The 25,426-nt window shown below is 52.8% G+C and overlaps 1 protein-coding gene across 6 annotated transcripts in view; it reads right to left on the reverse strand.

Moving 5' to 3' along the window:
- The window catches only part of ARHGAP39 (Rho GTPase activating protein 39), a 79,871-nt gene that overhangs the window by 28,192 nt on the left and 26,253 nt on the right, over positions 1-25,426 (reverse strand). For all 6 annotated transcript variants that reach the window (XM_061172138.1, XM_061172137.1, XM_061172136.1 and 3 more), the window contains exons 2-3: positions 9,733-9,895; positions 3,481-3,915 (exon numbers count right to left, since the gene is read on the reverse strand). In XM_061172138.1, coding sequence (XP_061028121.1) covers positions 3,481-3,915; positions 9,733-9,812 — 515 coding nt within the window. In that variant the 5' untranslated portion in view covers positions 9,813-9,895. The remainder of the gene's footprint in view (positions 1-3,480; positions 3,916-9,732; positions 9,896-25,426) is intronic.

Here is a 25,426-nt window from a genome sequence, read left to right on the forward strand (position 1 = left end):
TTAGTAAGAAACTCAATGGACACAATTAAGAGATTTGACCTAACAAACACACAGAGAACCCTAGACCTAACAGAGAACAGAAATTTTTGAAGTAGTCCTGAAATCATTTATAAAAATTCAGGATTTAGGCTACAAAGCAAGTCTCAAAAAAAATCATGCTTTCTGGCCAAAATGAAATTAAGTTCACAATCAAGAACAAGAATGGAGAGTAACCTACAGTTTTGGAAATTAAGACATTTCTAAATTACAAATGAGTCAAAAAAGCAATCATAATTATACGTAGAAAATATTTAAAATTGAACAATGAAAATTCTACATACCAAGAGTTGTGTAATAAAACTAAAGTAGTATGCTGAGGGAAGCATGACTTCAAAAGTTCATTTCAGAAGAAATAGTGAAAATAGATGCGTTACGTTTCCAACAATAAGTTAGTAAAAGACTGAGAAAAAAATGTCCAATAAATAGAAGAGCAGTGACACAAAAGAGGCTCCGGAGAGGCGGAGCGGGTTCTCTGAGAAGACTGAGCACGTAGAAACCCTCCAGGCGCCTGCGCAAGGCGCGGCAGCAGGAGCAAAGGGCCTGCGTGGACCAACGTCCGCGGAGGAAGGGGCACCAGGGCAGCCCATGCCAATGTGTCTGTGCCTTAGATCAGCAGGCCTCCGTAAAACAGGATTTCAGACAGTAAATGCCTGAACATTCCTGCAAGCAGTAAAGAAAAGAAATCAGTAGTTAAAACTCCATCCACACGGGTCACAGGCCTGGCTGGTGAGCAAGTGCTCTTTGCCAGACACTCCAGGAACAGACAATGTTTCAGAGGAAACACTGCCACTGTTGATAAAAAACCAGGACACACAGAACAAGGAGAAAAGTATAGGCCATTTTCACTTATCAACATGGAAAAAAAATCCTAAATGAAATATTCGCAACCTGAATCTATTTTAAAAATTACACCGAGTATCCCAGGAGCACATGAAATAGATGATCGTTTACAAATGCTGACTGTAGTAGTGCCTGGGGCTGCTGGAGCCAGCACCACAAAGTGGGCATCTTAGAAGCACAGACATTCACTCTCTCACGGTCCTGGAGGCTGGAAGCCCAGGATCAAGGTGCCAGCAGGGCCGGCTCCTCCTGGATGCTTGGAGGGAGCCTGCTCAGGCCCCCATCCAGCTTCCGGTGGGTCCAGCCATCCTTGGCGTCCCTCGGCTTGCGGCCACAGGGCTCCAGGCTCTGCCTCGGCCATCAGGGTGTTGTCCTGTGCGTCTGTCTTCTTGCAAGGACACCAGTCCCGCGGGACTAGGACCCCGCCCACTCCAGGGCGGCCCCATCTCAGCTTAACTAACGATGTCTGCAACAGCCCTGTTTCTCAATAAGGCCACATTCACAGGTGCTGAGAATTAGGACTTCAGCATATCTTTCGGGGGACAAAATTCAACCCACAATAGACTAAGAAAATGTACCGCATAAGGTTCTGCATCCATTCATGCTAAAAAGCCTAATAATTGAAAGGGATGCCGCAGCCCGATGGACAGTGTCACAGTGTCACACGGACAGCAGGCCAGCAGCCTGAGAATAGGGACGAGCCCTCCCTGGTTCATCCTCATTGTGAAAGTGCTGACCAGCTTGGGACAGCTGGCCAGTGTCACAGGCAACCCAGGAGACAGACGGTGAACTCTACTGAAACTAACGAGAGCTCAACAAAAGTGTAAAAACAGAAATGACAAATAAAAATTCATGTCTGTATACCAGTAACGATCATATGACTTTATATGGTACCTAAAAATAAACCTTAAAAAAATATGCAAGTCCTTCGTGGAAAAAAAGTGTAAAATGCACCACCTTCATCTACGGGATAAGGTGACATAATCAAGGTGCCTACTCCCCACAAATCCAACACAATTCTAATCCATGTCCAAACAGGGCTTCTTGTGGGAACCCGATCCCAACCCGATCCGAGTCACCACGCTGCATCCAGGACGCTTTTGGAAAGAAGACACTCCCACCCACAGATAGCGGGCATGGGTGCTGGACACGTTGGCCAACAGAATCCTAGAGTCCAGTCCCTTCACCTGACTGCAAGGATGAGCCAGCACCCATCCCAACCCAAGGCAAACGGGAGGGTATCTGAGCCCAAAGGCTGTCAGATCTGCTGCACAGGAGGAAGCAGCCAGCCTGAGCTCCGTGAGGACACCCGAAGGGCGGAAGGCTGCTTTTCAAACTCACCCGTTTGCTTCCTCCTTGGGGCTCATCCCGGGCTCTGTCTCCTGAGGACAACTCCCAAACAGCCTATCAGCCCGCTCAGGCCCACCTGCCCAGGCCTCAGGCTCCGGCCCGAGCCCAGTGTGTGCCCAGCACCCACGCTGACCTGCCCCCACGCGTGTCCGGCTCCCCATGCTGTGCAGGAGCAGCACAGCCAGTCTCGAGTCCCAGCGCATCCGCCTCTGCCTGTCTGCCCCCCGCACCCTCGGCACACGACACACTGTCCCTGGCCTGGCACGTCATTCTCCAAGGAGCAAATGGACCCACCGTGTAAGTCGGCTTTCGGCTGCTCTGTGATTTCCACTGTCCCCAAGTGAAACCCAGCCGCCCAGCCCCTTTCCCGCCACCCTTCCCTGCCCAGCCTCCAATTCCAGATCCTCCCTGGCTTCTTTCTGGTAACTTCCAGCCTGTTTCGTTTTCTCCAGGGCACATGTCATCCAGCCATTCCTTCTGGACTTGGTCCCTTGAGTGCTGGGCCCTGGGGTCGACTCTGGTGCCTGGGACAGGGTCTGCTGAGTGCCAGCTCTGGGGTACAGGCACTCAGGGTGCAGCCTCTGGGGAATGGGTACCTGGGGTTCAGGCTCTGGGGTATGGGCACTTGGGGTGGGCCACAAGAGCTGGGAGGAGACGTCCAGATGTGCGAGGCCAGCAGGAGGTGGGAGCCCTCACTGTTCGCCAGTCCAGGAGGGAAAACAGTCACCTCCGCACACAGCCACGGCGGCCGCTGGGTAGGGCGGACACTTCCTGGGCTCTGCCTCGCTGCCGACCACCTCAGTCCTTCCTTTGTAAAACGGCGGTGACCCCCTCACCTCCCTCCCAGGATGCTGGCGAGATCTGTCAAGCTTGGGCAGGCGTGCTCGGTGCCAGGTGGGGCCTACGAATCCCCACGGATCTGCGTCCCGAGAACGACAGGCTGGTCTGCCTGGGGAAGGCACCCCCTCCTCACACGTACTCTGCGGGGCCGGCTCTGGGGTCCCGAAGCCACGCTCGCACTTCCCACAGCGGAAAGAACCAAGCAATTTCACAAGTAGCCAGGAAACCTCCAGCCCCAGGCAACGCTGGGCAGGCAGGTCCAGAGAGCAGAGCAGAGCAGCCCTCGATGCCGGGCTCCGCCCCCGGCGGGGGCAGGGGAGCGCGGCCCTTCCTCCCGGCACAGGGTCCCACCCGGAGGAGGCAGGCTGCTGCGGCCCCCGCGGCCCCTGCACCCCCCGCGCCCGGCCTCACCTGCCGCTCTCCTCCTTCACCGCCCCGAGCACGGCCTGCCGGCTGGCTCGCCCCAGAGTCTCCTGCACCTTGTCGCCGGCATCCAGCTCCGGCTCCAGGGACGAGCTGGTGCTGCCGTCACGGCTGACGCTGCTGCCCCTCCCAGGGCTGTTCTCAGCCGAGGCTCTGGGGGACTCGGTGTTCTGCTTCAGGGTCTGCAGCTTGGCCAGGGGGATGATGTCGCAGTCCTGCGGCCGGTGCCACACCGTGCGCTGGGTGGTGGCGTTGTAGTAGTAGAAGCGCGACGTGTTGGGGTCGAAGAGCTCCCACCACTGATTCTCGCTGGTGCGCTTGATGCGCACGCCGGCCGGCGGGTCCCACACGCACTCGCCCGTGACCAGGTTGGCGTACATGCGCTCGCGCGTGCGCGGCTCGATGATCTCCACCCACTCCAGCCTGGGGAGAGGGACGGCAGCGTTAGGGTGCGAATATCCTGCCCATCGGGCCACCTGCCCTGCGTCCCGTGTCTGCAGAATGGCTCGTCCAGCACCAGACCCGTCCTCATATCTGCCAGCCTCAAAAGCAAGAAATCTTGTCACTTATAAAACCGACGCATACCTAAATTCCATCCACTTCTGATTTTCTACATGCTCATTAGGGCCCAGCCCTGGGAGTGGTGGGGATCTTCCAACTGGCCGCTCTCTGCTGGTCCCACATTAGGGATGCCCTGGGTTCTGGCTCCCTGTCCTCAGAGGGCCTGGACCACGTGCACTGCCCACACTCCTCCCAGCCAGGGGCCAGGTCCCTACAGGATGCCCTGGCTGCTCTTAGCAGCAGCCACTGCAGGCCACCACCACCCGTCCACCTGCAGCAGAAGCGGACTCCACCATCACTGCGATGCCCCAGTCAAAAGCAGAGATGGTTCCCCCCAGAGGCCCCCCGAGCACCCCCCACCCCAAGAAGAGGACTTCTATCCACGTAAGGCCCTTTTTTTTTTTAAGCGTGTAAATTAAAGCTATTCAGAACAAGGCAATTATAATGCCGATGTGTTTGATATCAGGGTGTGCTCCAGCTGACAAGTAGCATTTTTTATTCTGCTTCCAAGTTTCAACAAACAACAATCTTTTAAGTGCCATGGACTGCTGTGCAGTGTGGATGCGCCGTGTCCACTGTTCCTGGACTCTGTGATGGGCCTGGTCCTCACCACCACTGGGATGGTCAGGAGCTTCCAGGGGTTCGGAGAGAAGGGGAGGCACCCTGCTCCTTGCCCTCTGCCGCAGGCCCAGTGTTTCACTTGGGAGCACGGGTGGGCTTTGGCAGAGGGTTGAGGGGGCAGCCCTTCTCTGAGGATCTCATCGAACCTTCTCTGAGGACCTCATCCTTCTCTGGGTACCTCGTCCCTACTCTTTGAGGCCAGACATGCTCAGGGTGGGGAGGAGAGAAGGCACAGTCCTGCAGGACGATGAGCCCCAATCACTTAGTATGCGTGCGCGCACACACACACACACACACACACACACACACCTGCCCCGCAGCAGCCCTGCAGGCTCTAGGGCCTCTTTCTGGGTCCACAGTCATTTCTGGAAGCCGGCTGAGCCAAGGCAGGCTAGCATAGCGGGCAGGGCACAGCAGCTGGATGGTGTGGAGCCACAGAGAGGGCAGGAGATGAGGAGGGAGCAGGAAAGAGGGAGAGCCCTGAGGATCCTCAGGGCTGGAGGAGGAAATGCGAAGTGGGACCGGCCTGCGGGGCTTGGCCACGTCTGAGCGGCCTCCCCCCGCCCCGGTCATCCAGCCAGCGAGCCCCCTCTCTCTACGAGTTGCTCCCCTCCCGTCTCCCTCCACCTGCGGTCACACTGGGCAGCTCTCGGTGGGGGAGGGCACTGGGGCTCCGTGCCTGCCCATGTGGGACCACTGCCTAACCTGTCATCCTGTAGAAGGAGGAGCAGGGCTGGGTGGGCATCCCGGGATCAGACGGCTCGAGGGACAGAGGCCGTGAGACGGTGTCCTAGACGTAGAGGACAGGAGGCAGACCTGCCAGCAGTGCTGTAGGGTTGCAGCATCTCTGGGCTCCTCGGGCCTCACGTGGCCTCTGATCATAGCAACCCTGCAAGGCCAGTTTCTGCAGAAGGTGGGGCTGGAGCCCTGGCGTGTGCCCACTGTCATCATCTGTCCCCAGGCGCCCCTCCTGGGCCCAGCCTTCACCGCCATCGACCTGCTACTGGTGCCAAAATCTGCTCCCCAGCCACCTCGCGGTGCTGAGTGGACCAGCACCTGCCCTGCTTCTCTGCCTGGTGGGAGTGTGTGCCCCTCTCACCCCCTCCTGTCCTCTCGCCCCCTCCTGCCTGGATCCCCACGGTCGCCAGCTGGCCATCGTCCACACAGAAGATGGAGCAAACTTCTAACTTTGGGAACTGGGTATTTTTAACCAGGAAGCTGCGGCCGCCTGCACTGCCCTAGGATGGAAGGCACTGCCAGCGCAGCTCAGCGGGCGCCCCGCATTCAGCCAGAGGATATGGGTGCCACCAGGCTTGGAGGCTGGCGGGCACTGCCCGAGGGCGCCCCCCACCCAGGGACGAAGGCGCCTGGAGACCAGGCCAGGAGCTGGGGGTCTTGCTCCCGTGAAGAAGGAAGCCCTGAGGTTCCGAGATTGCCCTCAGCTGACAGCCTGCTCTCCCCTTGGGCCGCGGCATGGGATCAGCTGGGACAAAAGGCAGACGCTACCCAAGGAAGGGCTGACCCAGCAGAGGTGCTCAGAAAGCACTGGACTGAACACTCTGAGCCCCAGGGAAGCAATAATAATTCTTATTTTTGCTCTAAATACACTTCAAATGAATTTAATGGCGATAATTCTCTCTGAATAAAGAAAAGCGTCTGTTCCCTTTTCAGCGCATCCCTGTGTGCACGTGGGCAGGACCCCGCCTTTTCAGAAGAACGTTCTGGGCGCTCCCTACAGCACTGAACCAAGTCCCCCGGGGACCCAGGGGGCAGAGAATGTGCTGGAACCTGGAGCCTGGGGAGGGCCGGGAGCGAGCGGGGCCCGAGCAGACCCTGTGGCAGAGTGGGGAGGGCAGACCTCGTCCCCGGGCGCGTGATGGAGGAATGGTGCTGAAACCACTCTGGGGCTTCCCTGCCAGTAGGAAGGGTCGGGACCTGTGGGTGACAGACTTATCAGTGACCCACCCACACCATCAGAATGGAGTTCGAGGGAGATTGATTTGGCGACGATGTCTAACATGAATTGGGTAGGAAAGAATGAGCCATTTGGGGACAGAGCCGAAGATTCAAGATGACAGCGGTTTCCTGGGTGTGACGCCGGCCGCGGCCTCTCCCCGTGTGCCGGGCAGGCTGCGCGGACGACCTGCCTCTTTTCTCCAAGTCGTAGAGATGTTTGCTCGCAGACAATAACCTGTTCAAATACTTACTTCCCGGAAGAGCCTCACGAGTGCCAAGTATGTCCCAGGCAATCTGCCAGGTGAAAGGGAGGCGAGTGTGACCAAGCACAGCCCCTGCAGTGGGGATCCTGCAACAGGAGAGGCAGGACCGTTCACCAGGGAAGGGGCAGCCTCTCCAGCGAACGGTGCTGGAAGCTGAGGTCTCTGGGCAGGAGGGCGACGCTGGCCCCTGGCTCACGCCACACACAGGAAGCTCACGCCTAGCAGTGACTAAGAACCCAGAGGCACTAAAAAAAAATCAGTCGATTGTAAAGTAAAAAAGATTTGGTTTCTTTGGACACATTTGGTGAGAATATTAAATATTTGCAATATAAATTGCAGATAAAAGGTTCATATACTTAATACATAAATTTGAACAAGAAAAAAACAAATATACTATAAGAAAACGGGCAAAAGATAAGAATAGACAATTCACAAAGTAAATAACATATGTGAAATGTCCCACTTCACCTGGCATCAGACATAAAACCCGCGCCACACTGAGGCCCCCAGCCCCCGGGCACCACATCCAGGCCCGAGCTTCGTCCTGGGGGAGGCTGTGGGCAGACGGGGGCAGCGTGCAGGGCCCCACAGAGGGCACGTGAGGGCACGACATCTCCAGCCTAGCAACCCCTACCCCAATTTCCCTGAAGACACACAAATGACACAAGCACCAGGCTCTCACCGCAGCATCGCTCCTAACTGCATGCTAACTGGAAACGCCTGCACTGAACACAGGACTGCTGGGCCGCCACACCCAGGAGGCTGCGAAGGGGGCCACCTCTGGGGCCCGAGGTCCAGGGCACCCTTCCAAACAGAAACATAGGAGATAAACCAGAAAACCTCCTGCAAGAGGTAGGTGGGGGCACGGAGAAGGTCTGGGGGCTCCTTCTCTGAATATAAATACCTTTTGAATAGTTCTGTCTTTTGAAAGCATGTTAAGGGTCTACATGTTTAAAAAACAAAATTAGGGACTTCCCTGGCAGTCCAGGGGTTAAGACTCGGCGCTTGCACTGCCGGGGGCCCAGGTTCAATCCCTGGTTGGGGAACTAAGATCCCATAAGCCGAGTGGGCACGGCCAAAAACACCAAACCAAAACAAACCAAAACAAAATTAAATCAATAAGAATGGAAAGGGAGAGGAAAAAAACCTCAAACTGAAACAAACGAACGCAACTGTATTTCGATGAACCTCATAACCACAACAAGAGGGAAAAGAAAGCTAACCCAGTGTGAACACAGGACCAGACTCCATTCCTGCTCCTGGGTGGAGGGCGCGTGTGGGCATGCAAATAAATCCTGAACATTTTTCTAGTACGTGTATATATATACTCTGTAGCAGAATGGGCAAGCGACTTTGAAACCACCTTGGACATATTATCAGTTGAACAAACGAGTCACTGCACTGAGGCTCTTGGAAACAGGGCTCTCCTGGAGGAGGAGCAGGGCTGTGGTACAGGAGGTGGCAAGAAAACGCCCCAGAAAAGGACCGGGACTGGAGATGCCCGCGCGAACTCAGCGTTTCTAGTCCTTCTGCTAAAGGGTCAAGAAACACACATATCGCAGGAGCCACGAGCACACGTGCTGGTCCTTAGACCCTAGTCTTCCCTTGGGGAACGGGGCCCCTCAGAGAAACAGGTGACGGGGGGTGGGGGGGAGGCAGCACAGGATGCACCTGGAGCCCGGGGAAGCCACCAGGAATCACAGGGGCCAGCCTGGAGGAGTCTCACCGGCCCATCTGGTACAGCAGAGCACCAAGTCATTAAGTGCGGGATGAACGACAAACCACGTAAAACAGAACGGAATTTGTGGTTCCACACTGAGAGGGATCCACAAGTGAACACAGCAATGGGGAGGAGGGGCTCCCGAGGGACGGTGGGCACTGGCCGGCCGGTGTGGACCGGGTGCCGTGGCTGGGAAGCCGTCCAGCTCCGCACCCACCCCAGGAAGGCCCAGGTCAAGGAAGAAACGGTGGAAGCCCCGGAACTGGCGAGGAGCACGGCAGCGAGGCAAACAGCCATTGTCCCGAGAGCAGGTGGGCAGCAGGCGGCCGTGAACCTGCAGAAGGACACACTCTGCTCAGAAATCATCAGAAAGACCAAACCGAGTGCTCTATCTTAACAAGGCTGACTTCCCTGAAAAAGCGTCTATGTCACAAAAGGCAGAGAAAGGAAGTGGAAATCTTCCAGGTTACAAAACACAAAGGAGACGTGCAGCAGACTCGGGGTAAGCGGTGCTGGAGGGGCCGGAAACGCCATGAAGGACGGCAAGGAGCCAGCGGCCAAAGCCGGACCAGGCGGCAGAGGAGGCGGGTGCTTCCCATCGCACAGATTTACGCACGGCGCCTCCTGTCCTGGGAGACGTGCGCAAACACGGGGCTGGATGTGCGTGCCCCCCAGATGGCTCAGAACAGTGCTGTTTGTGGAAGGAGCAGCGGCCGCACGGCGGCACAGAGCATGAATCTGGGTAAGGGGACCTGACGCTCAGAGCACTCTTCCTGTTCGTGCAACTTGTGGAATTATTCCCAAATAAAGCCATAAATTAGAAAAACGCAAGTGATCATCTGTGGCCGCCTGCCTCAGCGTGGATGCCCAGAGGGCGCCTAAGGGGCTGGGCCCAGCTGAGGGCTGGCAGGGTGTCCACTGCCCGAGGAGAAGCCCTCCCTGCTCTGCAGCCCGCTGGCGACAGGAGGTGGGGCTCCCCGGGGATGCCAGATTCAGAAGGCAGCACACAGCTCCTCGTGGAGGAGAGTGGGGCCAGGCCGCGTAAGCAGGCAGGACAGCACTGACAAGCCGAGGAAAAGCCTCCTGCTTCCCTGGCCCCCGGTAAGTCAGCCTCCTTACCTCGTGCTAGATCCTGAAATCCGAGATTCCTGCAGGCCAGCATGATGGCTCTCGCATTCATAGTCCTGTGTCTGGGACATCGCAGCCTTTTCCTGAGGACCCGGGTGGACGGATGTCAGCAGGTCAGTGGGATGCCCTCAGCATCAGTCGGGAAGGCACCGCCCTGAGAGAGAGCAGAAGCCACATTACTACGCCTTTGGGTTTGGGGAACCAGTAACTCCCAGCCTAGCCCCTCATGGCCCAGGTCGCCGGCGAGAACGAGGCACACTCACGCCTGAGCTGGTCCCTGAGCTTCCTGCACCCGACCCTGAACCCCAGCCGGGATCCGGCCCCTGCCCAGCCCCCGCGGAGGGCATCCAGACCCCCTCGCCAGCTGGCCCTAGGCAAGCTGCCTGCCCCCTCTGAGAGCAGTGCTCTTGCCTGGTGAACAGGGACAGCACTCCCCACCTGGTGCTACCGTGTCCGCAAGTGAGAGGCACACGGCCCGCCCTCGACTGGGCAACACTCAAGGGTGATCTATGCACACGCAAGGCCCCCAGATTTAGGACAGAGGGGGCTGTTCAAAAACGGTGCTGCATTGACACAATTTACACATGGGAAACAATGAGCCTTGACCCCTACCTCATCCAATACATTAAACTCAATTCTAGGTAAACTGATGCTCTGAACATTAAAAGTAAGACAGTAAGACTTTTAGAAAAAATGCAGAAGAAAATCTTTGTGGTTTTAGAGTAGGTGCACATAATCAGACACAAAAAGCCACTAACCACAAAAGAAACATTAACAAATTGGACTATAATATTAAGAACCTCTGCTTATAAATTTTTACCATTATGACTATTACTCAGCCATAAAAAAGAATGAAATCATGTCATTTGCAGCAACATGGATGGACCTAGAGATTTTCATACTAAGCGAAGTAAGTCAGAAAGAGAAAGACAAATACCATATGATGTCACTTGTATGTGGAATCTAAACTACGACACAAATGAACTTATCTACGAAACAGAAACAGACTCACAGACATAGAAAACAGACTTGTGTTGGCAAAGGGGGGGGTGGGGGAGGGAAGGACTGGGAGTTTGGGATGAGCAGATGCAAACTAGGATATAATGAATGGATAAACAACAAGGTCCTGCTGCAGAGCACAGGGAACTATATTCAATATCCTGTGATCAACCATCATGGAAAAGAATATGAAAAAGAATATATATATGTATAACTGAATCACTTTGCTGTACAGCAGAAATTAACACAACATTGTAAATCAACTATACTTCGATAAAATTTTTAAAAATAAATTTTTTCCATTACAAGAAAAAAGACAAATCCAGGGTAGGAGATATTTGATGCCTAGAGTATGTATAATACATTACATAAATGTGTGTACATTATCTGATCTGACAAAGGACTATTTCCAGAACATATAAAAGATTCCTAGAAATAAATAAGAAAAAAACATAATCAATAGAAAAAAGGACAAAAGACTTGAAAGCACACTTAACAACAAAAAAACCTAAATGACTAATAAACACACAGAAGTGTGCTCCACCTCCTTAGTCATCGGGAAATGCTAATTAAAAGCACAATGGGACACTAGCGTGCCCACCAGAATGGCTAGCATGGAAAAGAAAACCTATCCCACGCTGGCAAGAGTGTGGAGGCTCACCGGCTGCAGGACACTGGTTAACACCCTCCAACCGGGTTGGCAGCACCTCCTAGGCTGCACGTACCCCGAGGCCCTGTCATCCAGGGCTGCCACTTCCAGCGATAGGGGCCAGCAGAGGCCACATGGCCGCTCACCAAGACCTGCACATGGCATTCCCAGCAGCCGCAACGGGAAACTGCCAAATGTCCATCACAGCAGAAATGGCACATGGGAGTTGCCCCCAACAACATGGGTGTGGCTCCCGGGGGGTGAGAGACAGGAGCCTGACACACTGGAGTCACCAGCACGATCCCCTTACATAAGTTCAACATCAGGCACACGAGCCTCTGCGGGCATGCGTCAGAAGCAGCCGCCTCTATGCCGGGTAGTGCCAGGTGGTCCCAAGGGGCAGGGCCACCGTTGCGCATGTGCTGGTTTATAAAAGCTCTCAGAGGGACTTCCCTGGTGGTCCAGTGGTAGAGAATCCGCCTTCCAATGCAGGGGATGCAGGTTCGATTCCTAGTCAGAGATCTAAGATCCCACATGCCATGGGGCAACTAAGCTCGCACGCCACAACTACTGAGCTCGCACGCCTCAACTAGAGAGCCTGCATGCTGCAAACCACAGAGCCCACGCACTCTGGAACCCACGCGCCACAACTACAGAGCCCACATGCCCTGGAGCCCGCGTGCCACAACTAGAGAAGAGAAAAACCTGCATGCCACAACTAGAGAAGAGAGAAGCCCGTGCGCCGCAACGAAAGATCCCACAGGCCGCAACTAAGACCCGATGCAGCCAAAAATAAATAAATAAATTTAAAAAAAAAAGAGCTCTCGGAGTTCCATGCCGTCGCTTTCACACCTTTTTGTCCACGAGCCTCACTTCAGTAAAACGTCTGAAGAGCCGAGGAGCAGCAGCGTCGCAGGGGACACCTGCCCCTTGCGCCCCGTCCTCCTCCCGGCTGCGGGCGGGACGAGGCCGGTCCACAGACCCTAGCTGCGCTAATCAAGGCGGGGACAAAACAGGATCAGGGCACGAGGTGGGAACACAGCCAGCCAGGGGCCCAGGGGCAAGGGGCGCTGCAGGCCAATCAGACACTTCCTCTAAGGCCCAGGAGGGCTGTGACGCCCCATGTCCCACCCGACGTCACTCAGTTCCTGGGCTGGAGAACAGGCTCCCAGCCGCCTCCTTCCCACCACTGGAGTGTCCACACAACTACCAGGAATGCTTAAGACTGCCAGGAATGCCATTTTTAAAAAATGAAACAAGTCTTTCTAATTGTCTAAGAGAAAATAGGTGACCTTCTTGTATGGCTTCAACATTAAAAAAAAAAAAAAATTAAAACAGCACCGTTAGTGAAATTTTGGAAAAAGTAAAAGGTACCTACCACAACCTGAGAGCAACTCAAATCAATGTCTTCAACCCGTGCACCTCCTTTCACTCATCTGCCATCCTTCCCGGCTGGTCCAGAGCAGCAAGGCTACCACCTCCAGTGCATCTGGCTGCCCTCCTCGTTTCAGTGCCAGCTAAGGCATCACCTCCTCCAGAAAGCCTTCTCCAATCTGGGATAGACACCTCATCTTGGTGACTCAAATGCCCTGGGTCTGAAATCAGGTAGTGTTGGCCCTCCAACTTTGCTCTTCATTTTCGAAGTTGTTTTAATTATTCTAGGTCCTCTGCATCTCCATATGAATTTCAGAATCAGCTTCTCAGTTTCTCCAGAATAGGTTGCTATGATTTTGCTTGCAGTTGCATTGAATCTACCCATCAACATGAAGAAAACTAACATCGTAATAATTCTGAGTCTTCAAATCTGTGAACAGGGCATATCTCTCCATTAGTTACTAGTTTCTCTCAGCAATGTTTTGTAGTTTTTTTTTAGTGCAGAGATCTTGTACATATTTAGTCAAATTTACCTGTATTTCATATTTTTGACACTAACAAAATATAAAACAATTTCCAATTGTTCGTTACTAGTACAGAAGTATATCATTTGGTTTTGCATATTGGTAACCTTGCTAAACTCACTCATTAGCTCTAATTGTGCCCTCCCTTTCAAAAATTTCATTAGAATTTCTACATAGATGATCATGTCAGTGGTGAACACAGACAATTTTACTTCTTCCTTTCCAATATGGATCGTTTTCTTTTTCTTCCTTCCCTGCCCTGGCTAGAACCTCCGCTAAGATGCTGACTAGGATGGGTAAGAGCAGACACAGTTGCCTCATTCCTGATCTCAGGGGAAGCAGCCAGTGCCTCACTATTAAGTATGATGTTGGACTCCCCTGGTGGCGCAGTGATTAAGAATCCGCCTGCCAATGCAGAGGACACGGGTTCTAGCCCTGGTCCGGGAAGATCCCACATGCCGCGGAGCAACTAAGCCCATACGCCACAACTACTGAGCCTGTGCTCTAGAGCCCGTGTGCCACAACTACTGAAGCCCGCACGCCTAGAGCCCGTGCTCCGCAACAAGAGAAGCCACCACAACGAGAAGCCCGCACACAGCAACGAAGAGTAGCCCCCGCTCGCCGCAACTAGAGAAAAGCCCACGTGCAGCAATGACGACCCAACGCAGCCAAAAATAAAATTTAATTAATTAATTAATTAAATTTATTTTTTAAAAAGTATGATGTTAACTGCAGATGTTTCATAAATGTCCTGTGTTGGGTTGAAGAAATTTCCTTGAATTCCTAGTTTGCGGAGTTTTTTAAAAATCAGAAATGGATGTTGGATTTTGTAAATCGTTTTTACCATGTCTACTGAAATGATCACATGAGTTTTCTTTTTTGGTTTCAGAATAGTTGAATTCCATTGACTAACTTTCTAATGTTAAACCAACCCTGTATTCCTTGGACAAATCCCAATTGGTCAGGATATATTATCACTTTTATATATTGTTGTATCACGTATATATATTGTATATATTATATATTGTTAACAAAATAAAATTTTGTTAAGAATTTCTGCATCTATGTTCATATGGAAGATTAGTCTGTACTTCATTCTTCTTGTGATGTCTGTCTGGTTTTGGTATCAAGATAATACTGGCAAAATAAAATGATTTGAGAAATATTCCCTCCTCTCAATTTTCTGGGAGAGTCTGTGCAGAATTGCTATTATTTCTTCCTCAAATGTTTGGTAGAATACACCAGTGAAGCCATCTGGGCACGCATTTTCTTGAGTGAGCTTTAGTGGGTTTTGTCTTTCAACGAATTTGTCCCCTTCATATAAGTTGTCGAATTTATTGGCATAAAGTTGTTATAGTATTCCTATATTATCTCTTTAAGATCAATAGAATCTGTAGTGATGCCATCTCTTTTGTTCCTGATATAGGTAATTTATGTCTTTTCACTCTTTTACCTAATCAGTTTGGTCAAAAGCTTGTCAATTTTACTGACCTTGTTTAAAAAAAGACAGTTTTCCACTTTATCAGTTTTCTCTATTATTTTTCTGCTTTGTTTAATTTCCGCTTCGATCTGTTACTGCCTTTCTTTGCATTCTTTTGGATTTAATTTGCTTTTTTTCTAATTTAAGGTAGAAGTTGAGTTCAGTGATTTGCGACCTTTTAAAATTTTAATCCAATTTAGGCATTTAGTGTTATAAAATTTCCTTTAGAGTACAGCTATCACGATATCCCACAAATTTTGATATGCTATATTTTCATTTTCACCCAGTTCAAAAGCTGTCTCATTTCCCTTTTGATTTCTCCTTTGACTTGTGGATTATACAGAAGTATGTTATTTACTTTCCCAATAGCTGGTGATTTTCCAGATTTTTTTTTTTTTAATATTTATTTATTTGGTTGTGCCGGGTCTTAGTTGCAGCAGGCGGGCTCCTTAGTTGTGGCACGCAAACTCTTAGTTGCGGCATCCATGTGGGATCTAGTTCCCTGACCAGGGATCGAACCCAGGCCCCCTATATTGGGATCGCGGAGTCTTATCCACTGTGCCACCAGGGAAGTCCCAGATATTTTTATAGTTTCTAATTTAATACTGTTTTTGTCAAAAAAGTTATGGTGCAGAAAAATGGTCTATCTTAGTAAATATTTCATATGCACTGGAAAAAACATGCTGTTGGGTGGAATGCTCTATATATATTAATCAGGTCAAGTTGGTTGATTGTGCCAACACTAATTTTCTGTCTACCTGTTCATCAGTTACTGAGGAAAGGGTACTGAGAGCTCCAACTATAATTGTGGCTTTGCCTATTTCTTTTTGCAGTTCTCTAAGTTTTTGCTTCACATGTTTCATAGCTCTGTTATTAAGTACATAAAATTTATAGTATCTTCTTGAGGAATTAACCTCTTTATCATTATGAAATAGCTTTACCTGGTAGTTTTCTTTGCTCTGGAATGAGTACATTTGATATTATTATAGCAGGTCCAGCTTTCTTTCCATTAGCATTAGAATTGTATCTCTTTTGCCTTTCTTTTACTAACCTATTTGTCTCTTGATATTTAAAGTGGGTTTACTGGGTAAGCCAGCATATAATTGGGTCATGCTTTTTTATGCAATCTGACAATTTCTGCTGTTTAATTGGGGTGTTTAAACCATCTATATTTGTGATTGTTGACAAGGTTATGTTGAAATCTACCCTCGTTTCCTGTTTTTGATTTCTCCCATCTGTTCTTTGTTCCCCCTTTTCCTCTTTTTCTGCCTTCTTTTGAATTATTTTATGTGATTCAATTTTATCTCCACTGTTGACTTATCAGCTGTATGTAATTCATTGTTTTGCTATTTTAGTAGCTGCTTTGGGGTTTGTAGCATGCATATTCAATTGATCATAGTCTGCCTTCAAGTGAAATTATATTTCTTCAAGCATATGAGTTTGCCATTTCTCCTGTCCTTTGTGCCATTTTTGTCATACATTTTATTCTATTTATGTTACAATCCCCCGACTCTGCTAAATTGTTCTTATTTTTAGTTAAATAATTATGTTTTAAAGAGATGCCATTTAAAGAGAATTAAATAATAAGAAAGTGTCATATATTTAGTCATGTAGGTACGTTTCCAGGACTCTCCATTCTTTCACATAGATCCAGATTTCCATCTGGTTTCAGTTTCCTGCAGCCTGAAGAATTTCCTATAACATTTCATGCTGTGAAGGTCTTTCAGCTTTTGATTGTTTGAAGTATCTTTATTTCACCTTCATTTTAGAGATATTTACCCTGGTGTCGGCTCCTAGGCGGACAGTTTTCATTCAGCACTTGCACAGGGTGCTCCACTGTCTCCTCATTTGCATTGTTTCCAAAGAGAAATCTGCCATCGTCTGTATCTTTGTTCCTCTGTGTGTAATTATGTCTTTTTTTCTGGCTGCTTCTAAGACCTTTCTCTCCATCACTGACTTGGAGCGATTTGATTATGGTGTGTCTGTGCATGTTCCTTGTCCTCAGAGTTTAAGATTGTTTGATCTAGGTTTATAGTTTTCATAAAATTTGGAGGCTTTTCAGCTATCATTTCTTCAAGTAGTTTTTCTGTCCCTCCCTCCCTCTTTGGGAACTCCAATTACACAAATCTTAGCCTCTGCCCACTGCCCCACAGCTCAGTCATGCTCGTTTTTTTGCATTGTTTACTTAAGAGTACTTTTCCCCTCCTTGTTTTAGTTCAGATAGTTCTTACTGCTTTGTCTTCAAGTTCACTAATCTTTTCTTCTGCAACATCTAAACTGCTGTTAATCCCATCCAGTGTGTTTTGCATTCAGACATTTTAGTGTCAAACCTAGAAGTTTAATTTGGATCTTTAGTTCAGTGTCTTTACTTCACCAGGTCTCTGCTTAAAGTCTCAAATATTTCCTTGAGCTTTCTGAACATATAGAGTGTAGTTATAATAACTGCTTTAATGACCTTGTCTGCTAAATCTAACATCTGAGTCAGTTTTGCATCCGTTTCAACTGAATTTTCCCTGCCTAATGAGTTGTATTTTCCTGTTTCTTTCTACGCCTGGTAATTTTGATTGGATGCCAGACACTGTGAATTTTACCCTTTTGTAAGCTGTATATTTTTGTATTCCTATAAATATTTTTGAGCTTTGTTTGGGGATACAGTTACTTGGAAACAGTGTGAAACTTTTGGTTCTTGTTTCTAAGATTGTTCAGGGGCACATAGCAGCATTTATTCCAGGGCTAGCTGTTCTCCACTGAGTAGTCTGCCCAGTGCCCTGTGAATTATGAAGGTTTTCAGTCTGCCTGATGACAAGGCACTCTTCACAATGTTGTGACAGCTCTGGGTACTGTTCCCTTTAATCCTTCTGAGTGACTCTTTCCCTGGCCTCTGGTGGTTTCCCCACACCCACACACTGATCAACACTCTGCTGGAAACTAAGAGAGACCCTCTGCACATCTCCAAGTTCTCTCTGTTTGCTGTTCTCTGCTCTCTGGCGCTCTTGCTTGCAAACTCTAGTCCACGAGCCACAACTACTGAAGCCCGCGTGCCTAGAGCCCGTGCTCCACAACAAGAGAAGCCACCGCAATGAGAAGCCTGCGCACAGCAACGAAGTGTAGCCCCCACTTGCCGCAACTAGAGAAAGCCCGCGCACAGCAACAAAGACCCAATGCAGCCAAAAATAAATAAATTAAATAAATAAATTAAAAAAAAAAAAAGATGATCCTGGAAGATCCCGTAGAGTCAGAAAGTAAGGAAGACTTAAGACAAAAACAAAACCCCACGATGAAGGCGTCTGCCAAAGGGACAATGGTGCTAAATAAAAGAGCTCCCAATGACCAAAGCTGGAACATTTTGAGGGAAAAAAAAAAGTCATTCCGATTATAACCCAAAGTATAAAAGGATATCCGTAAGTCCATACTGATATAAATAAATGACCAAATAAGGAAGTAAAATGGGGAGAAGAGACAAATATCCCCTGCAAACGCCAATCTATGCAGACGCTCGGCCCTTAGGGACCCTCCTCCCGCGGGTGCCCCAGCCCGGCCTGGCCCGGGGAGCTCCTGGAGGGCCCCCCTCACCCGCCTGTGCACAGCGCCCCCCAACCTGAGCAGAGGGCGGTGGTCCACGCTTTACAGAGGGTTCCATTTGGGCACCAGGTCCTGAGCCGCGCTGCCCAATTCTTCCCAAACGTGACTCTCAAGGCGCAAAGCCACCCCCTCCACCCCAGGGGGTCTCGTGTCCTCCCTGGACGCCCCGCTGCCCGGTGCCTCGCGGCGCCTCTCGGACCATCTTCCAACTGTCTTCCGTCTGCTTCTCTCCGTGCCGCACGGCATGTTCTCTGCAAGCAGCTGTCCTGGGGACTTGCTCTTCTCGCTGTCTGCCGTTACTCGTAGGGCTCTCACGTCCGTCACAGCCCTTGTCCCCCAGCTCCTTTCTCAGCTCTGCCAGCGCCCTCTCCCCGCACCCTGTCCCCCTGAGCCCCCTTCTCCTGTGCATAGCTGAGCTCCGCTCCCGCCCCCGGGGCCGCCTTCTCCTCCCTCCGGTATCTACAGGAGGGTCCCACGCTGGCTCCTCATCACTGCTCGTCTATAAACGAGGGCAGAGACAGGACTGAGCCGGGGAGCGCCCACCAGCTGTGTTGTTCCAGAACGCTCGACTGCCAAGCTTCCTTACAGGTTCTGCTCTGGAAATGAGTTTCTGGTCTTAGGACATTTTTTGGTTGCAAGTGACAGAAACCCAACTCAAACTGAAGACAGAGCAGCCAGCACCCGTGCCCAGTAGGGCTATCCGGTTCCTAGGAAGGCCCGGGCCGCTCTCCCCTATTCTCTGCTCAGGCTGGCTCTCTCAAGAGCCACACAGCGACACCCCCAAACACGGCCAGAAGTTTCTTCCCTCTGGCTCCAGCAAGAGTCTCCTGGCTTCTGAGTCAACACTGGGACCTCAGTCTTGACTGGTGCTGCGAGGGGGCAGGTGGGAAGGCGGCTCCACGGGCATCCGAAGGCCCTCCTGCAAAAGCTCCTTCGGGTGACTGTCTGCCTGCCTGCCAGGTGACTCACTGGGAAGCCTCTTGTCAGCCCCCACAGTACGGGGGACACGGCCCAAGGCACTGCCAGAGGCCAGCATGTCCACAGGGAGTGCCGATTCCCCTCTCTTCTTCCCCATCTCACCACTTAGCAGTCTGGATCTTGTAGAAAATGCGGCTGGAGCACCTGGGCCTTCCTCCTTCAGCTCCTCTCTCACCAGATGCCCACCCACATCCGGTTTACCCCAAGGCCCACCCAAACCACAGACCCCATTCTGCCAAGTAAATGTCAACGGTGCCCCCAAAATCCTCTTTGTTGGGCGAAAACTCAGCCCTGCTCAAGGCTCTGGCTTTCGTTCGTCTTCCCTGTCTGGCTGACATCCTCCTCTGGCTGTGGCTATTCCTTAGATTCACTGTAGATTAAATCCTGTTCCCTATTTTTCATTCTTTTTGTCCATTTCAGTGAGTTTCGGGGAGGAAAGAAGAATAAACAAGCCTCTACTCAGCCATCATTTCCAGAAGGCCTATGTTCCATTCTCCATGCTGTTTTTAATACGTTTTCCAAGTTCTGAACAATGAGCCCATCTCAGTTTCGTGTGGGCTGGCGGCACAAGGCCCCGCTCTCCCCGCTCAGCCAACAGGCCGGGCTGGCATTTCCGCCTCCACACCTCCCGCTGCAGCTGTTCTCACTGACCTCCCCACCCCCACCCCCCAAATGCACGGGCCACGCTGTTATGCTGAAAATTGTGGCCCAACCCGTCAGCAAGTCATGGAATCAACCCGTAGGTCAGAACCAGCTTTTCAGACCTTTCTGGGAAAGGATGTCAGACCGTCCCCCACACAGAAAGGACACTGCTGTTTGGAGTCAACTGGACGCAACGTAAAGTGAATCTCGGAGGCTGGTGCTGCCCTTCAAGCTCTCGGAAAGCTGCCACCCTGGGGACAGCACGTGGCTTCTGCCCGGCCTCGGGGTCGCATGACAGGCAATCAGGACACACAGACCCTGCTCTGCTCACCCGCGGTGTGCGTCCCCAACCCCTCACCTCCTTGGGCTTTCCTCACCAACAAAACAGCACCAGAGCCCCCGCAGAACCGTTTAGAGAGAACAAAATCTCTATCACATGTTCACGAGCCAAGGTCTGGGACACAAGCTGGCCTGTGACGGGAACAGCCAAACACCAGCGTCCTGTTCGGGCTCCCCAAACCTTCCAGGCGCACAGCGCCCTGGCTCCCAGAGGAGGACGGCGCAGCAGGGCTGTCGTTCTGCACGACGCCAACGCCAGCCCTCCCGTCGCCTCCAGCGCCCACGGGGCAGCCTTTCCCGACCCCTCCAGGCTGAGCCCCCAGCCCCCAGCTGCCTCAGCCCCACAAGACGATGCGGGGGCGTCGGCGAGGGGGCGGGGGTGCAGGACAGAGACGGGGCCTCCAGAAGGAGGAGCAGTGGCGCTTCGAGGCAGAGGATGTTTCCTGATTACTTCAACCTCGTTGTGATTGTTTAAAAACACACTGAATTAGAACAGTGCCTTCTGCGCATTCCCGCCCCAGCACCCAGACCTCCGCTCCGTGAATCAGCAGCGCTCACCGGAGTGAAAGGCCTGGCTGCTTCCATGAAGCTGGGTGGAAGCGCGGACTCTTCTCACACTCACTCCGGGGGCCACGTGGGACCGTGCGCAGCCCCGCCCACAGCCCGCCCAGGAGCAGACAGAGGGTCCCTGAGGAAAAGGAAACTCCTGAAAACGCTGTGGGACGCCTGAAAGCACAGAAAAGAGCGGCAACAGGCCGTCTGCCCAGGACTCGGTGGTTTCCTAGGGCGCTTCTCACCCGCCCAGCGGGCGAAGGTGGCGCCGGGGCAGGTGGTCAGGCTTCCCGTGGGTCCGGTGTGGAGACGCGGACGCCTGGCGTCTCCCTGCCCCGCTCTTCTGCTCAGTCTCGCGCTTCGGGCCTTCCCCACTTACGGATCTGGATGTTTTGCCTGTTTCCACGGGTGATTTAACGGGAGGCTGCGAAAGGAAGCTCCCGGCAGGGTCGGCCGGGCCGCCCTCACCCTGTCCTAGCCGGCTCCCCAAAGTGCTCCATGCACACCCCTCACCTGAAGGAGGTCTGCTCCCTTGAACGTCACCGCAGGAGGGACGCCCTCCCCGCCAAGGCCCCTCAAAGACCCCCTGTCGGTGAGCCGGAGGCCGGCTCCGCCCCGGGGCCCCGCTGCCCTAGCTCAAGAGGACGAGGAGCCCCTGGACCCAGCACCTGGGCTCCGCAGCCCCGCCTCCTGAAGAGCGCCTGGCGCAGGGGAAGTAAAGACACCGAAAAACTCACAAACAGTTCACTGGCATGTGACGACGGCTGCCCTTTGCCGAGTGCCCGCCGAGCTCTCAGCAGCCGCACCGCCCACCGACCTCACCACGTGGTCGCTCGGCGCCCTTCCTCCGCTGTGCGGGCAGGTCAGCTCGTCCTTGTCCCACAGACCCGGCCGGTGCTGAGGCCGGAGCTGCGGAGGGGCAGCCGGACCGCCGCTCGCTCCTCCCCGCCCCCACTGCAGGAACGCTCCGGTCACACGTGGGCGAGAAGGTTCTTGATTCCAACTTCCTACGCGAGTTCTGGAACAGAGACGCTCTGTGCCGGCTCCTGATGGGGTCTGCTTGGAGCACGAGCCCCAGGAAGCTGCAACCTGCAGGCCGGGGGCCGAGGGGAACGCTCTGCCCGGTGCCGCCTGCGTGGCGCGGTGTGTGAGCCTCGTGAGCGTGTGAACACGTGTGAGCACGGCGCCCATCACCCGCCGGAGCGACAGCCTGAGGCCTGATGGGGCCCGGGACGCCCGCCTCCGTGCTGCACCCCACTCCCCCGGGGCGCAGAGACAGCAAGGGCAGGGAAGAGGCCACGGCAAGGGCAGGACATCCCAAGACCCCTGCAGCCCACAGCCACTGGCGGTACCCTCGGCGGGCAGGGCTGGGCACTGGGACACTGAACAGCACCCTCCACCCACTGGTGTGTCCAGACAGATGGGAGCCGCCTCTAGGAGGCCGCCCAGCCCTGCCCTGCTCACCCTGGCCTGCTGTCCTCCCCACCTCCACGCAAGGTGGTAGGGGCCAGCCTGCACAACCTTGCGGTCCTGCCTGCCGTGGCCTGAGTCGCTCCCATAAGCCGACTGCCTCCCTGAGGACCTCCCCGCCCCCAAGGCTGAAAGGCCAGCAGATATTTCTGGAATGCAAAGCTGGCCAATTCCCACCAGCAGACAGACCACGCCGCTGAACACAGCCCAGCGAAGAGGTAGCCCAGCCAGGAGGTGGAGCCCTTCTCAGGCGGCAGCAGAGGAGGGGGCCTGCGTCCAAGGGGTCAACAGCGAAACCCAGAGATGCTGACCGGCAAGGAGTCCCGAGGTCGGCAAGGTCACGTCTCAGAAACAGCAGTAAAATGTGGTTTCCCCCACAGAAGCAGCAGCAACGCCTCCCTCCCGCGACCCAGCAAGCAGGGAGGAGGGAGCGGAGCAGGAGGGAGGGTGATGTGTGGTTCCCAGTCATCCTCACAGCTCTCAGGCCCAGGGGAGCGGAGGCACGGGGTGACCACAGGCTTCGTCAGGACTCACCCGAAGTGTGGGACGAAATATTAACCAAACACGTCGGAAAGGAAAACAAAGTGGAAACCTTTTCTCTATCCGACAGAAAACCATCAGGAAGCACAGATCTGGGCCCTGCACACCTGCGGACGGTGCCAGCAGTCACAGTAACAGACCCCACGGGTCCCACAGGGCCCTATGCAGGAGCCCTGGGCCAAGCCCTGCTGTCACACAGCGCCTGAGGGGGCTTCCCCTTCCTGGGGGCCCGGAGGGGGATGGCCCATCCAGTTCCTCGCTGAAGGTTCCAGAAAACCGCTGATAAACATGAGGAACGTTTCATCAACTCAGACCGTCAGAGACTCCTTTCTGCCAAGTTCCAGTAGCAGAAGAGACGGTGCCTTCCTGGCAGGGCCAAGCCTGCCAGGCCACTGGGAGAGCTGGGGCCCGTCGTGCAGGGGACACGCCCCCCACCAACACACACACAGGAGGCTTGCCCCAGGACCTACTGGGAGTAAAGACTTCAGAGAACACTGCCATTTCTGTCACAATGATGAAATAGACAGCTTTGACCAACCCTCTTAAGAGAGAACAAACACACTATTATGACAGTTTTAAACTACTGAAAAAAAATTTTAACCCATTGATGAGATAGGGAGAAAGTTCGGAACCTCAGAGGGCAAAAGCTAAGTAAAACCAGCAACAGGGGAAATCAAGGCGCCCCTCTGCTGCCTGCATCTGAGGGCCTGGCTGATCTTGAGCATTTGTACTGCTTAGAAGAGGCAGGGGAGCGAACAGAAAGCCTTGGATGTACCCACGTGATCACCCTCTCGGAGACACCCCCAAGGCTGAGGCCCCGAAGGCATCAGGTAAACGAGGGCCACTAGGAAACCCAGCCCACCCACCCTGAGGAAGCAGGAGCTGCGGGGGGAGAGGGAGAGGTCAGCCCATACCTGGGATGGAACTAAACAGACTCACAGTGTTCGAAGAGCACTGAATTGCTTGGAGGAGAGTAAAAATATCAATTAATTTAGATTTTGATAAATGAATTCTGTGTGTTGAAATATCCAGGGCAGCCACTATGGAAGCCAAGTGAATGAATTCCAATCTAGTTGAGGAGAAAAAAAGAAATAAAAAAAGATCAACCCAAAAGAAGTTAAGGGCTTCCCTGGTGGCGCAGTGTTTAAGAATCCGCCTGCCAGTGCAGGGGACATGGGTTCGAGCCCTGGTCCAGGAAGATCCCACATGCCACACGGAGCAACTAAGCCCGTGCGCCACAACTACTGAGCCTGCGCTCTAGAGCTGGCGAGCCACAACCACTGAGCCCGTGCACCACAGCTACTGAGCCTGCGCTCTAGAGCCCGTGCGCCACAACTACTGAGCCTGCGCTCTAGAGCTGGCGAGCCACAACTACTGAAGCCCGCGCGCCTAGAGCCCATGCTCTGCAACAAGAGAAGCCACCGCAATGAAAAGCCCGTGCACTGCAACGAAGAGTAGCCCCTGCTCCCCGCAACTAGAGAAAGCCCGTGCACTGCAACGAAGAGTAGCCCCTGCTCCCCGCAACTAGAGAAAGCCCGTGCACGGCAACAAAGACCCAATGCAGCCAAAAAATAAATAAATAAATAATAAAATAAAATAGAAGTTAAGAAAGGAGGAAAAAAGTAATCTGTCCCCAAATAACAGGACACATAAAGTGTGAAATAAGACGGTAAAAATAAATTCAAATATAATAATTTTCATAAACATAAATGGACCAGCAATCTAGGTAAGACAAAGACTGTCAGACCAGATTTTTAAAGATCCAGATACATTCAAACATAAGGATGTGAAACTGTGAAGGTCAAGAATGGACAAGACACTCTGAGGGAAAGCTGGTGCGGCCCTGGGGTGTGGGCAGAAGACACCTCCAGAAGCAGGCCTGACGGGCCGGCCCACCACACGGTGGGGTGGGGGGGGCCTCACATCTGTGAGAAGGAAGAGCCGGCACAGCTAACCAGGCTTCATCTCAGGGGACCATCCTTGGAACATCTCTGAAAACGGACCCCATACCAGGGCATAAAAGTCAGAGCTCCCAACAAAGGTCAAAGGCCCAGCGGCTCAGGCACAGCCCCACCCATGGGATACAGCAGTGAGTCAGGGAGTGAGAAGGCCCGGCCCCAGCAGTCATCCGTGGTCACAGCTCGTGGGAAAAAGGAAGATATATGCACCGCTTCCACAGCCAGCGGCCTCGGGGTCATGGCTGAGAAGCGACCTTTTGGGGAGGGACGGGAAAGCTGGCAGGACCATCATGTGCTGCGAACAGGTGAGGCTGCAGCTGCCTGCTGCGGCGTCCTCTCTAAGGAACCTAGAACCATAGTCATCCCAAGGGCACCGGTCTGCACCTGCGCACCACCCCACCGCGCTCCAGGGGGCACCTGCGCTCCCCGTGCAGCACATGGGAGAGCAGGTCACGACAGAGACAGCCTTCTGTATGCACAAGGGCAATCACCCCACAAGCAGCTATGAGGACGAGGACGAGGATGAGGACGAGGACGAGGATGAGGACGAGGACGAGGACGAGGACGAGGACGAGGAAGGGGCGGGGGCAGGAAGCAT

This window comes from Eubalaena glacialis, chromosome 17 (assembly GCF_028564815.1).
Source record: "Eubalaena glacialis isolate mEubGla1 chromosome 17, mEubGla1.1.hap2.+ XY, whole genome shotgun sequence".
In the NCBI taxonomy this organism is placed as follows: domain Eukaryota; kingdom Metazoa; phylum Chordata; class Mammalia; order Artiodactyla; family Balaenidae; genus Eubalaena; species Eubalaena glacialis.